The following is a 13,227-nucleotide window of genomic DNA, read 5'->3' as shown; positions in this document are numbered from 1 at the left end:
AGAAAGACCGTCTTTTATGTCCAGTAAGGTTTGTCGGTCGTACACAAGGAGACAAGTGCTGCTCGTGAAAAAATAAAGGAAAAGTAAAATTAAACACAGAAGAAAGCCGTTGCTTGGGGGAGCTCGCGACGAGGCTGCCATACTCGGCGCCATCTTGAACTACGTCACTCCTGTCACTCACCACCTCCACTGGGTCCAGCGGGCATCCTAGAACAGAGCTGGCCCTCCGGATCACCCTGTTCAGTCTCTTCCTGAACCAGCAGAGATGCTGCCACCCCAGCAGACCACACCGTAAAAGATGGCTGAGGCCACCACAGAGTCATAGAAGGTCTTCAGGAGTGGGCCCTTCACTCCAAAAGACCTGAGTCTCCGCCGCAGGTACAGCCTGCTCTGCCCTTTTCTGTAGAGGGTGTCTGAATTATGAGTCCAGTCCAGTTTATTGTTCAGATGAACACCAAGGTACCTGTAGCTGTCCACAGTCTCAATGTCCATGCATCGAATGTTTAGTGGTTGCAGTGGAGGATGTTTGTGCCTGCTGAAGTCTACCACCAGCTCCTTGGTTTTACTAGTGTTCATCTGGAGGTAGTTCTGCTGGACCCAGTCCACAAAGTCTTGGGTCAGTTCTCTGTACTCCCTGTCGTCCCCATCACTGTGGCCAACTATTGCCAAGTCGTCAGAGAACTTCTGAAGGTGGAGTTGTGGGAGAAGTTGTTTTGTTGAAGCTGGTTCTCCATCTTCTGCCTGTAGCTGAACTTCCCTTTCCTTATCAGTCCTCCATCTCTCTCTGCAAGGCCCTCCTCTTCTGCTCGAGGACGGTTAATCCAAGGTTTGTTGTTGGAGAAACAGCGCACAGTCCTGCTGGGTGCAACGTTATCCACACAGAAGTTGATATAGTCCGTAATGCATGTCACAAGGCTGTCAATGTCCTCTCTGTGGTCGTCACAGATCACCTCCCACACAGTAGACTCAAAACAGTCCTTAAGAGCCTCCTCGCTCTCCTCTGACCATCTCTGCACTGTTCGGGCAGCTGGTAGCTTCCTGCACAATAAGGGCTCATACACGGGTTGTGATGAGATCTGCCCAGGGGAGGGAGAGGTGATGAACTGTATGCCTCTTCTGCATTGGTGTACAGTAAGTCCAGTGTTTTATTGTCTCTGGTTGGGCGTGTCACATACTGGGTGAAGGTGGACAGTGTGGAGTTCAGTGAGACATGATTAAAGTCCCCTGATATTAGGAGAAGTGATTGCGTTTGCAGTCTGCTGACTACACAGTGGAGAGAGTCACTGGCTGCATCCGCGTTGGCCGAGGGGGGGGACATGCGCTGTTATCGTGATAACGTGTGAGATTTCCCGGGGGAGCTAGTACGGACGCATGCTAACGGCTAGAGGAATTTCAATACACAGCAGTATATTCACAGTTTAAACCAGATACTTACCTACACTTTATGGAAAACACAAGAACATTTTTACTGTTAAACATCAATTTAGAGTAAACCTGCTTTGTTTTGGATAAATAAATATTGAAAGATCTTTTGAATTAGTTAAATGTCAGAATAAAGAGAGACAGAGCTGTCTATTTTTTATCACTTTCATCAAATTTAGGAGTACATATACACTAAGTTTATTGTTAATTAATAAGAAAACTGCAGACAATTCCATTCTGAGCTGAAGAAGCTTCTGATAGGTTCGTAGAGTCCATGTGGATAAATTGGTGGCACAGCTGTGGATGCATATAAGGCAAAACACAGAGCCTGTTTCTTTGAAATGGGAAAATCAAGAGATGTCAACCAAAACACCAGGAACAGAACTGTGGAGCTCCATAAGTGTGGCTCAGTTTTGAATACAATTTGGTGCCATTTTTAATTAAGAAATACAGACAGTTTCTCTCTTTGCTCTTAAAGTTAACAAATATGTTTTTTATATTTATCAATCTAAAAAAAATAAACATTTAGTCTGATTTGTTACAATTAAAAAAGTGTTTTTATCTGAAGAGTTTGTAAATATCTGGTTTCAACTGTATGTTTGATGATGTTGATGTTTGGCTTGATTGTCAGCACAAAGAGGGAGAGAGAGGAACAGAGAGGGAGAGAGACAGCAGGTGAGACACACATGTTAGTCAAATGGTTGTTTACCAAAAGTATCACCGTATCATAGGTCCTCATGTATCTCGTACCTAGTGTTTCTTTTCTTTTCTTTTTTTTTTTTTGTTACTTTTCAAATTCTACATTTATTAAGTTATGCAGGCTTGTTTGCACAACAAGGCTAAATAATTATATAAACTTTTCTCAATCTAAATAGTGGACTTTGGTAGAATTAAAAAATAAGTGTAGTGCAGGTCTATGATGATTTTTAGTGCTACTATCATCTAGTTCTGATTCTGGTTCTGTCTTGGTTAAATCCTAAGTAGTCCTGATTTTGAACTGTTGTGTCCTGTTTTAATTCCGGATCAGTTCTGGGTCTGGTTGAATTGGGGTTTAGTCCTCGTGTCTTGATGCAGCCCTGATTTTGTTCTGCCTTGCTGCTTAATTAAAAAACTAGTTTAAGGTGTCCTGCATATGTGATATATTTTTTCCCTATATGAAGTCATTCCTTTTTTTTAACAAAACTCAAAGCAGAGCCTATTAATCTTTCAGTCATTTCTACCCCTCCCCAATCCCACATGCATACTACCCTTTAGGCCTAAGCCCCGGGTGTATCAAATGTCTGCCTCCGCCTCTGGTTCAAACAAAGGTGAAGTTACAGAAGAGAAACTTTTTTCTGAAGTCTGTGGGGGCTTTATCTCTCTTTGGCAGGTCGTCCGATCGTATCCCCTCATAATCCGTCTCCTCCACCCCGCAAACCCAGAACTACATTTTCTGTAAGTCCTCAAACACACCACCTCATTTATTTCTGCACACAGACACAGTCATCATCACAAGTCCAGCATGTAACACAGGTTTACTGCTAAGTGTGTGTGTGTGTGTGTGTGTGTGTGTGTGTGTGTGTGTGTGTGTGTGTGTGTGTGTGTAGAAGCAGAGGCCTCAGAGGGTAAGGGCCATCTACAACTGTGCAGCGGACAGTCCAGACGAGCTGACGTTCAGCGAGGGAGAGCTGATCGTGGTGGACGGCGAGGAGGACAGCGAGTGGTGGGTGAGTGAGAAACGCCTCCAGCACAGGAAACGCATCATCAGCACAACTTCATTCACTTCACAACATTTATTACAGCATGTGTGTGCGTTTAGATGAAAACCCACCTGAAGAACAATCCTGACCCGTTGTCCAGGTTGTGATTTAACCACCGTCTGCGTTTCAGATCGGTCACATCGAAAGCGATCCGACCAGGCGGGGAGTGTTTCCTCGCACCTTTGTTCACTTCCTGTCGGAGTGATTCGTGCCTCCAACTGTGGTCAGACTGAGGGCACATCTGGATCCTCCTGTGGACCTGAGAGGAGAGTCCGACATCCAAAGAGATCTGATTGGGGTCTCGATCTTCACTCATGCTCTTCCTCAAAATCTGTCGGCCTGAGTTTGAAATGTTCTAAAAGCTATGCAGCGGACACAAAAAGAGCAGACCAGACCAAAAGTATGTGAACAGTGTTCTTCAGTGATACGTTTACACACAGCAGAGCTACGTTAGTACAGCGCCTCCACAGACAGAGAGCAGGAACTACAGCTGAACACAGTTACAGTAAAATCCTTCACTGCCTTAAAAAAACGCGACGAAACAACAGCTTTGTTTTTTTCTGCTTCCTGTTACAAAACCAGCTTCATTTATAGAAATAATCTGTTTACTATGAAAGGACTTCATCTTCACTCTGTCAGGATGACCGCACCGGCACAGCGTCCACATACTTTTGGCGGATGTGATGTACATTTCTGTGGTTCTGCTGCTGGGATCTAGCTGTGTTACATCAGGAACATTCAGCTTGTTTGTAAAAGCTTCAGGATGAAATGATTTTTATTATTTTAAGATCAAACATGTAATCTGAGCAGAAAATCTGAGTGTCCTTTAAATTTTAATGTATTTTCGATTTATTAAAATCATCATAAGTGTACCTGTGAGAGTCTGTCCTGTTTTTCTTTCCCAGCACTCACTTTTTCACTCTCATTTATTTCCCACAAGTTTTGTCAGTGGCACAGATTTGGTTAGACGCTTCACTGCTTCAGTTTTTATTTATATTATTATTTTACATGTTTCTGTGATTCAGTGAAGAGTAGTCTGAAGCATTTCATAAGTTGGAAGACAAATAATTGGCAAAAAAATCAAATGTAAAGAAATGGTCAAACTCTGTGTGCCATGATGAAACTCAAGGCTGCGATCACTTAAAATATTTCAGTTTACTCTCATATGAGTGTTACCTAAAACAATGACATATGTTCAGTTTTATGTGAGCGAAGCCTTTTCATTTTCTACATACTTGGAAAATCATCAGTTTGGACTTTCAGACCAGCTGGAATTACAGATAATCAGGCAGACATACCTGTGTACTAACAGGACATCGCTAATTACGCCGACCATCTTAACCACACCACACTGTGTTCAGAGCAGGAATTACAGCCATACGGAACAGAACAACTACTGATGATCTGTGAAGGATCTATACTGAAACTCATCAGAAACATAGTCTGTAGTCAAAGAAAGCACTCCTGTTCTGAGATGGACCTGTAAAGCTCTTTGTCAGCGCTGACACGTGAAATAGACTAATAACTGGGAGATGATGAATCGATACACAAGAGAAAACTGACAAGGACACACAGGATGAACAAACTGTGAAAACTAAACGGCATAAAAAAAAACCCCAAAAAGGCATTTCCAGGGGAACATATAGGTTTTGAAATCAATAAAAACAGAAAACATGTCAAAATAAAAAGCTGGTGTAAAGCACCAAACCAAGCTGAGGAAAGAACAACGTCGTTCTATAAACAAAGTGGTTCACACAAAAATACTCAAGTTCAGTCTAAACGTTTCCTTTAGTGCATAAAAGAGTTTCTCACTTCGAGACCTGAAAGCAGCTTCGGAGCTGAGGACTTTACTAAGAGCCGAGTTTAACACAAACAGCTTTTCGCTGTGAGCTGTTCGGTGTCCGTGTTTTCCTACATCACTCTTTCTAAACTTCTCAAATCTGTTAAAGTTACTGCATCACTCTATTTATACAAACTCGAATTATCCTGGATCTTTTCAAATTAATAGTCCTATAAAGTCTCGCTGGTCAAAATAACTTCCTTGACAGAGCTTTTATTGTGAAACATTTTTAAGAACTTGTATGAAATTCATACTGTTTCCACCTTTTATTAGAAAACGATCAATAATATTCATGCCATATCCGTGGCTCTGATGTTCATCCTGATTATTCTAGAAGAAAATCAGTGAGGGGGGGAGCATCAGCGAGCAGAGCAGGATGCATTTTGTCAATGTTTTTATGTAAACCATTTGTTTTTATTTATTTATTATTGTTTTTTAATACCTTGAGTACAAAATATTTAAATACTCAAATATAATACACAAAAACATAGTCATGTATATGATTTTAAATTTAATTAAAGCCAATTTATAGAATGAATTTGTTTAAAGAGTTTTAAAATCTCCTAAATTAAAAGTGCATAGACTTAAAGAGCAAAGATACAAAAACGAAAAAAACTTTTTGTTTGTAATTATTAGTAGAATATTTTTAGTTAATAATTAATTTGAGCATTTATTGATGAATACTATTTATTTATTTGATACATATTAATCTGATTAAAAAAAATATTAGATTGCTTTAAAGCACACTTCTCCTCCGGGATTCATCGCGGAACAAAAAGTTAGGACTAATGTTACTACACGGAAAGACTTCACCGGGGACCGGAAGTTACATATTAGTAAACCTTGTGGAGCCGCTGTTGATAGCAGGTGGCTAACTAACGGAGTGATGACGGAGTTTGTTTGTTTGTTTTTCGGCGTGTGGAAGTAAACAACATGGCGGCTAAACGTAAACCCGACGCGACGGTTCCGGCGGAGGAGAGCGACCAGCTGCTGATCCGCCCGCTGTGAGTTTACGGCAACTTCATACTTCTTTCTGTGTGCGGGCTCCCCCTCCTCACAGAACTACATTCAGAAAATCACTCATTCAGGGTTCATAAATAAACTATAAAACGCGTAAAACACACAACTTAAAAAGGTCCGCGGAAGTTTCCAGTGAAGCGCTTTGATTCAGAACTCATTTAACAACACTTATAATCTGAAAAGATCTCCCTGCCAGCTTCGACACAGCTGATAATTAAATATAAGGTCGTCTGTCAGTGCATATTTAATCTTATGAGTGTAGTCATGTGACTCCAATTCTTTCAGGGTTTTGCTCTTTTACAAATAAAAATTGACTGATTTTTGAATGGAGTTCGGTTTAAAGTGAGTTTGAGCTGGATGTTGGGGTGAGGTGTGGAGTGTGGTTTCAGTGTTTGTCTATGTGCAGGGGGGCCGGTCAGGAGGTGGGACGGTCCTGCATCATCCTGGAGTTCAAAGGAAGAAAGATCATGGTGAGATAGTGAATATGAACCTTCCAGCTGTGAACGTGAAGCCTCAGTGTGTGTAAAGGTCTGTGTCTCTTTGTGTGTGTCAGCTGGACTGTGGGATCCATCCTGGTCTGGAGGGGATGGACGCTCTGCCCTACATTGACCTGATCGACCCAGCTGAGATCGACCTGCTGCTCATCAGCCAGTGAGTTCACAGCCTCCGAGTGGTCACATGACTGCCTGCAGCATGATGATACTGATGTACCGCAGATGTTTGTGCTGACTCTTCCTCCCTCCATCAGCTTCCACCTGGACCACTGCGGCGCTCTGCCCTGGTTCCTGCAGAAGACCAGCTTTAAAGGTCGGACGTTCATGACGCACGCCACCAAAGCCATCTACCGGTGGTTGCTGTCTGACTACGTCAAAGTCAGGTGAGACTCGCCGGTAGACACGTTGACTCTGAGAATGTTTTTAACGGTTTAATAAGAGTGTGGGCGAATGCTGGTGAGCCTCACTTTTTGGTTACCTCGAACGAGCAAAGGTCAGTGTCAGGTCAGTGATAAGCAGCTTTAAATTAAAATAACAAGACATCCAAAGGAGGGTTATTTTAAACTGGAGTAATGCAAAGCTGCTGTAGGAGTTGTGAAGCAGAGGTAAGTGCTGTTTGCCGTCAAAGACGCTGCTGATGAGTTGTTTAGAATCTTTGACGCTTGATTGTCTGAATCGTGTCTGCAGTAACATCTCAGCTGACGACATGCTGTACACGGAGACCGACCTGGAGGACAGCATGGAAAAGATCGAGACCATCAACTTCCACGAGGTGAAGGAGGTGGCTGGCATTAAGTTCTGGTGTTACCACGCCGGCCATGTCCTCGGAGCCGCCATGTTCATGATCGAGATCGCCGGCGTCAAGGTGAGTTCTTCAGACATTGATCCAGCCTCCTCTGAGTGTTTGCGCCTCTGTGGGCGTGTTGCTACATGTACACACTCAGAGTTTTTATGGACATTTAGTTGCAGTTTAAAAACTACAGTTCAAATTCTTTGACCTTTTTTTTAATCACTGCAGCTTGTTAAGAAATAAAGACGCTGCAAGAACTGAAAATAAAGGTGAAATAAGTTCCTGTGACTTCATGTGAATACGATGAGGGCGAGGCTGTCTTAGACACATGATCAGCAGGGTGATGCTTTGTCGCATCGCAGTCAGGTTTTTCTGCGTTAAACAGCAGAGAAAATGTGCTGGTGTGTTCCAAAACTATTGTCTCTCCGGAGGGACCACCTCAGACAGGCACTTTGTTTTTGTGAATGAGTGAGTTTACTGAGGACAGCATGGCCACAGCTGCTAATCGCGCATGGTGTGTGTGTGTGTGTGTGTAGCTGTTGTACACAGGTGATTTCTCCCGTCAAGAGGACAGACACCTGATGGCAGCAGAGATCCCAAGCGTGAAGCCGGACATCCTCATCACAGTGAGTGATTCTGAAATCAGAAATCAACTGTTCAAAGTTTATGGCAGCTTTGCATGATCCGTCGTTCATAATAATCCTCCTTTATCTGATTCTGGGCTGGTTTGTCCTCTTTTAGCTACGCCCAGTTTAAGCCTAATTTCTCCTGATTGGCTGCCTCACAGAATCCACATATGGGTGGAGCATCTCAGTGACATCCAGATCCAAGAGTAGAAAAAAAACTGATATTTTAGAGCAGCCTGAACTTCACAGGGATCAATTTACTTCTGAGGTCATCGTTAGAAACATCGACCACAGAAACGTGACAGGAAACAGAGTAAAACCATGAATGAGGTGTAACCGCCTCAAATGTCTGTAAGATCTGACATCTCCACATGATCCCGTGTGTGGAGATCACACCCTAAAGGTGAAACCTGGAGCTGCAAACACCTGCTGTTACTACATCATGTGACTGCTAATCTTGATGCAACTGTGATGAATCAGCGAGCCAAGCATACTCAGTAATGTTTCCTGCTCTGCGTTCAGGAGTCGACCTATGGCACTCACATCCACGAGAAGCGTGAGGAGAGGGAGGCTCGTTTCTGCAACACCGTCCACGACATCGTGAACAGGGAGGGCCGCTGCCTGATCCCTGTCTTCGCCCTGGGACGGGCTCAGGAGCTGCTCCTCATCCTCGGTGAGGTCTTCTCTCGGTCTCCTCTGCCCATGAGCCTGGCTCCGACCCTACTGACCTCTGACCTGCTCGTGTTTTTGATCCAGACGAGTACTGGCAGAACCACCCGGAGCTCCACGACATCCCTATCTACTACGCCTCTTCTCTGGCCAGGAAGTGCATGGCTGTGTACCAGACCTACATCAACGCCATGAACGACAAGATCCGCAAGGCTATCAACATCAACAACCCCTTTGTCTTCAAGCACATCAGCAACCTCAAGGTCAGTGAATGCAGTCTGTGGGTTGTCAGTTGGCTCATATCATTATACATGCAGTATTTTTACATGTGTGTGTTTCAGAGCATGGACCACTTCGATGACATTGGTCCCAGCGTGGTGATGGCATCTCCTGGTATGATGCAGAGCGGCCTGTCCAGAGAGCTGTTTGAGAGCTGGTGCACCGACCGCAGGAATGGCGTCATCATCGCCGGATACTGCGTGGAGGGGACGCTCGCCAAGGTGAGGTCAGCTTGGACTATTTTAACTGTGGAGTCAGGAAACTGCCCTGAAGGACAAACCTGAGTGAGCCTGCTTCTGAGGCTTTTCCAACATTTTCCCGTTTCTGAGCGGAAAATGTTTCCTGGGAGTCTGATTTTCTTTTGGGGGAGTGGCGGAAAGCCCAGACCTGCAGATCTGCTCTGATTTAAACCGTCTGTGTCAGGGTTTAGGCATTAATAATAAGGCAACAGTGCCCCCATCAGGCCAGAGTGAAAATGACACAATCATTTAAAGCCTTCAGAGAGCCGAGTTTCTCTCCTAGTTCCTTCGAGGTCTAACGGTTTGTCTGCGTTTCTCAGCACATCATGACAGAGCCCGACGAGATCACCACCATGTCGGGTCAGAAGCTTCCTCTGAAGATGTCGGTGGACTACATCTCCTTCTCAGCTCACACAGACTACCAACAGACCAGCGAGTTCATCAGAGCTCTCAAGCCTCCTCATGTGGTAATCAGATTTATTCACTCACTCTCAGTTTATCAGTAAACAGATGACAGCGTTTCAAAAGTGCTAAAATTGTAGCAGCTGTATAATTGTTAATCTTGACTCAGTCCAATCGCTCAGCAGAGCAGAGATTATCTAATGAGAGTAAGACGTCTGTGCGCTGTGGACCTTCGCATGCAGCTTCAGTCCTGGACCTGGAGTTTTTCTTTGTTGCTCTACTGACTGAAACTGTGCACAGCACTCGGTCTGATGTCGGGAACAGGTGAGTTTAGTTTAACGTGTGCTGATCCTGGGTCTGCAGATTCTCGTCCACGGCGAGCAGAACGAGATGGCGCGTCTGAAGGCGGCGTTGATCCGCGAGTACGAGGACAACGACGAGGTCCACATCGAGGTGCACAACCCGAGGAACACCGAGGCCGTCACGCTCAACTTCAGAGGAGAGAAACTGGCCAAGGTCCTCCTGAAAACCATCCGCAGCTTTAAGCGTGTCTCGTTTCACCTTCTGCCACCTTAACTCCCAGCATTCTCTGCTGCAGGTGATGGGCTCCCTTGCCGACAAGAAGTGCATTCAGGGTCAGCGGGTCTCTGGGATTCTCGTCAAACGAAACTTCAACTATCACATCCTGTCGCCCTCCGACCTCTCCAGTCAGTAACTCAGTTTACCTGCACTAATTATTCCAGCCTGATGCTGGTCCCTGAACGCATCGCCTGTTGTTTCCTGACATTTGTGCTCTCTGTACAGACTACACTGACCTGTCGATGGGCATGGTGACTCAGACACAGGCCATCCCATACACCGGACCCATCTCACTGCTGGTCAGCCAGCTGAGAAACCTCGCAGGTAAGAAAGCAGCAAACCTCACCTGGACTCACCTGACTCGGGTCATCCAGAGTAAAACTTAAGCTGGCTCCTCCCATTACCTGAAGTTTTGTGAGGCAATGAATTAGAAATATTTAACAGGATCTTTGGTCGTGAATTTTTCTGCATGTCAGACTTGATGATACGTGGGCTTAAAAATGTTCATGTTACAGTTTCTGAAGGTGTTTCACCTCCATCAGGACGTTTACAGAGAATGATGGAGACAATGTCTTTACAATACAAAGCACCTTGAGGCAACTGTTGTTGTGATTTGGAACTATATAAATAAAAGTGAACTGAAGTTTAATTGAACACGGTCCACAGAGCATTCATGAGCTGCTCTTTGTGTTTCAGGCGATGTGGAGCAGGTGGAGGGAACTGAGAAAATCACCGTGAGAATCTTTAAGAGCATCACGATGGTTCATGAAGCCAGCATGGTGCTGCTAGAGGTCAGACACACACACACACATACACTACAGGCCATGTGAGCAGAGGTGCTGTGATTTCGTACAGCCTTTGTTGTTCATGAATGCAGCTTCAGTGCTCTGTCTGAAACAAAATGTTCAGATTTATTTCAAACAGGAACTCACTGATTGGAGGAAAATTAATTTTGCTTCATATTTAAGCAGCTGTTGAAGTTTTTTTAATTTCAGATCTTTTGTTTCTTTGTTGTAAATTTGTTTTCTTTTTTTTTTCTTTTTTTTAAGTGTTACAGATCCAGAATTTTACCAATTAGTTCACTAATGTCTGTTTCATTTTGCCATCATTGAAGTAAGTAAGTGTTTCTTCTTGATTTGTTTCCTCAGTGGATCGCCAATCCGCTCAATGACATGTACGCTGACGCCGTTGCCACTGTCATCCTCGAGGTCCAGTCCAACCCCAACGCCCAGAAGTGTCAGTAAACACAGTACAGCAGTTTGAAGTGCAATGTTTGGGGACAGTGCAGAATCTGTAACATCTGTGTGTTTGTGTGTTTCAGTTGTGGAGGGGAAGAAGGAAAGTTTCGACATGGACGTGTTTGTGGAGAGGCTTGCGCTCATGCTGCAGTGAGTCGCTGCCACACACAGACATGTGCACACACACACACACCGACACACACAGACCCAAGAAAGGATTTCATTTCTAACTTAGCATTTTCAAAATTTTCAAAGTAAAAGTCCCCAAGTGGTAGACTAACTTGTATTGTGTTGCAGCGACATGTTTGGGGATGACTGCGTGAATTTCAAAGATGGTAAAAACCTCAGCGTGACCGTGGACGGCGTCACGGCATCAGTAGACCCAGAGACCAGAGTGAGTATGAGGAGTGGGCAGAGTCAGACCTTCTGACAGAACACAAAACTCTGACCTTTACCACAGGGGGCTGTGCAGTTTAAGCTGCATTAAGGTCATGTGACATAAATCTGGTGTTAAGGATCATTTTGTTTTAAATCCTCAGACTTCCTGTTACAGGAACCCGATCTGTTCATGAAAAACCTGAAAGTATGGGTACTTCCTGTTCCCGCTGCAGGGCTTTATATTAAGTTTAAACCTCAAAGCATGTAAATAAGAGACGGCGCCTCTGAGATGTCATTGGCTGAAGTTCTGTCAGGCTGCACTCACACAGAGAAATTACCTGACCTTCATGCGACTGAGATCAGCTCTGATCAGTCATTATTACATCATGACGGCATAAAAGTTGTTGGGTTGAGTTGACAGTTGCATGCTCTCTGTTCATGATGACACAGATTAACTGATAAATCAGGGAACATCAAAAGTCTGTGTCCATCTGAAAACCGAAATTCACTTTAACTTCATACATTCAGAGATCTGAAACAGATTCTTCCACAGATAACAAACACAGATCCTCGCCAACCTTGCTTTCATATAGGAACACACCCAGTTAGCAACCACTGGAGTCCCCAGTTGTAAAGACTAGTTAGTTGCACTCAGACCGATTGCAACTCATTGACAAACTGGCTTTCTGCTAAATCTGATGCTGATCATTTGTAAACCTTAAGCAGTCTGTGTGATTGCAGTGACTCTGACCTCCCAGCAGGCAGCTGTGCAGTTTCCATGAGACTGAAAGTCAGCTGCTGAACAGGACGAAAACTTCAGTGCAACTGATTTTTTTATTTTCTCTGGAGTCCAAAATGTGTGAGGAATTGGGGGGGGATGTGTAGCACACACGTGATTTTTTTCTGTCTGTGTTCAGACAGCAGTATTGAGTGAATGCTTCATGATACCGTGATACACAAAATATCCCTGTAAAACTCGCCTTCTCTCATTTCAAAAGCCCCTTGAATTTTCTTTCTAACACACAGTAACATTTAAAGAGCGCCTGTAAGGTAAGTAAAGGGCTAAACTGAACTCAGACTTGCTCAAGCTTATTTTCTCATAGACTACTATACAGTCACAGTCAGTGCTACTGAGCTTAATTTACAGTTGCTTCCTGGTTATGTGTGAAATTAATAGTTTCACATATGTTATTTATGCAAGTATTTTGTTTGTTTCTGTAGAAAATGATGTAATACCCTTTATTTGACCTCTGTGTGTTACTCTGCAGTTGGTGTCATGCGCAGAGGACGAGACTCTAAGGGAGATGATAGAAGTCGCTGTCCATCGGCTCCATGACGCCCTAAGCCCTGCTTTCTGACAGGCCACAGTGATGTCACAGGGGATGTTTTTGTGTTTCCAGGAGATGCTTTTGTACCGATTTCCTATAAAAATGAATGCTTCTTTTTTTTTTTATGTGTAAAATAAACTTCAGTTGAGTTTCTCAGTCTGATGTTTCCTTTAGACCATCAAAG

At 43.9% G+C, this 13,227-nt stretch overlaps 2 protein-coding genes across 3 annotated transcripts in view; both read left to right on the top strand.

Moving 5' to 3' along the window:
- Positions 1–4,033, top strand: part of asap2b (ArfGAP with SH3 domain, ankyrin repeat and PH domain 2b) — a 34,224-nt gene extending 30,191 nt beyond the window's left edge. The window contains exons 26-28 of one of the 2 annotated variants that reach the window (XM_014338517.2): positions 2,792–2,856; positions 3,012–3,128; positions 3,292–4,033. In XM_014338517.2, coding sequence (XP_014194003.1) covers positions 2,792–2,856; positions 3,012–3,128; positions 3,292–3,366 — 257 coding nt within the window. In that variant the 3' untranslated portion in view covers positions 3,367–4,033. Of the gene's footprint in view, positions 1–2,791; positions 2,857–3,008; positions 3,129–3,291 lie in introns of both variants that reach the window. The other variant, XM_005937657.3, reaches the window with a different exon arrangement.
- A 1,779-nt stretch (positions 4,034–5,812) lies between these two features.
- On the top strand, positions 5,813–13,199 carry LOC102298153 (cleavage and polyadenylation specificity factor subunit 3). Its single transcript, XM_005937656.3, has 18 exons — positions 5,813–6,005; positions 6,428–6,491; positions 6,575–6,672; positions 6,770–6,898; positions 7,203–7,380; positions 7,842–7,931; positions 8,454–8,604; positions 8,688–8,863; positions 8,942–9,100; positions 9,439–9,585; positions 9,884–10,036; positions 10,119–10,227; positions 10,325–10,423; positions 10,796–10,890; positions 11,248–11,335; positions 11,421–11,487; positions 11,635–11,731; positions 12,984–13,199. The coding sequence occupies exons 1-18, from the start codon at positions 5,935–5,937 to the stop codon at positions 13,071–13,073; spliced, it is 2,061 nt and encodes a 686-aa protein (XP_005937718.1). The 5' UTR covers positions 5,813–5,934; the 3' UTR covers positions 13,074–13,199.
- Positions 13,200–13,227: the final 28 nt, after the last annotated feature.

Source organism: Haplochromis burtoni, unplaced genomic scaffold, assembly GCF_018398535.1.
Source record: "Haplochromis burtoni strain Fernald_Lab_line unplaced genomic scaffold, NCSU_Asbu1 Contig_232, whole genome shotgun sequence".
Lineage (NCBI taxonomy): Eukaryota > Metazoa > Chordata > Actinopteri > Cichliformes > Cichlidae > Haplochromis > Haplochromis burtoni.
The sequence above is the reverse complement of the archived record's forward strand: the minus strand, read 5'-3'. Positions and strand labels throughout refer to the sequence as shown.

Bases quoted from the DNA above. Each gene is read 5' to 3' on its own strand.
- LOC102298153 (XM_005937656.3), top strand. From the start codon at position 5,935: ATGGCGGCTAAACGTAAACCCGACGCGACGGTTCCGGCGGAGGAGAGC. The intron at 10,424-10,795 runs GTAAGAAAGCAG...TTTGTGTTTCAG, and splicing joins CCAGCTGAGAAACCTCGCAG to GCGATGTGGAGCAGGTGGAG. The intron at 11,336-11,420 runs GTCAGTAAACAC...TGTGTGTTTCAG, and splicing joins CAACCCCAACGCCCAGAAGT to TTGTGGAGGGGAAGAAGGAA.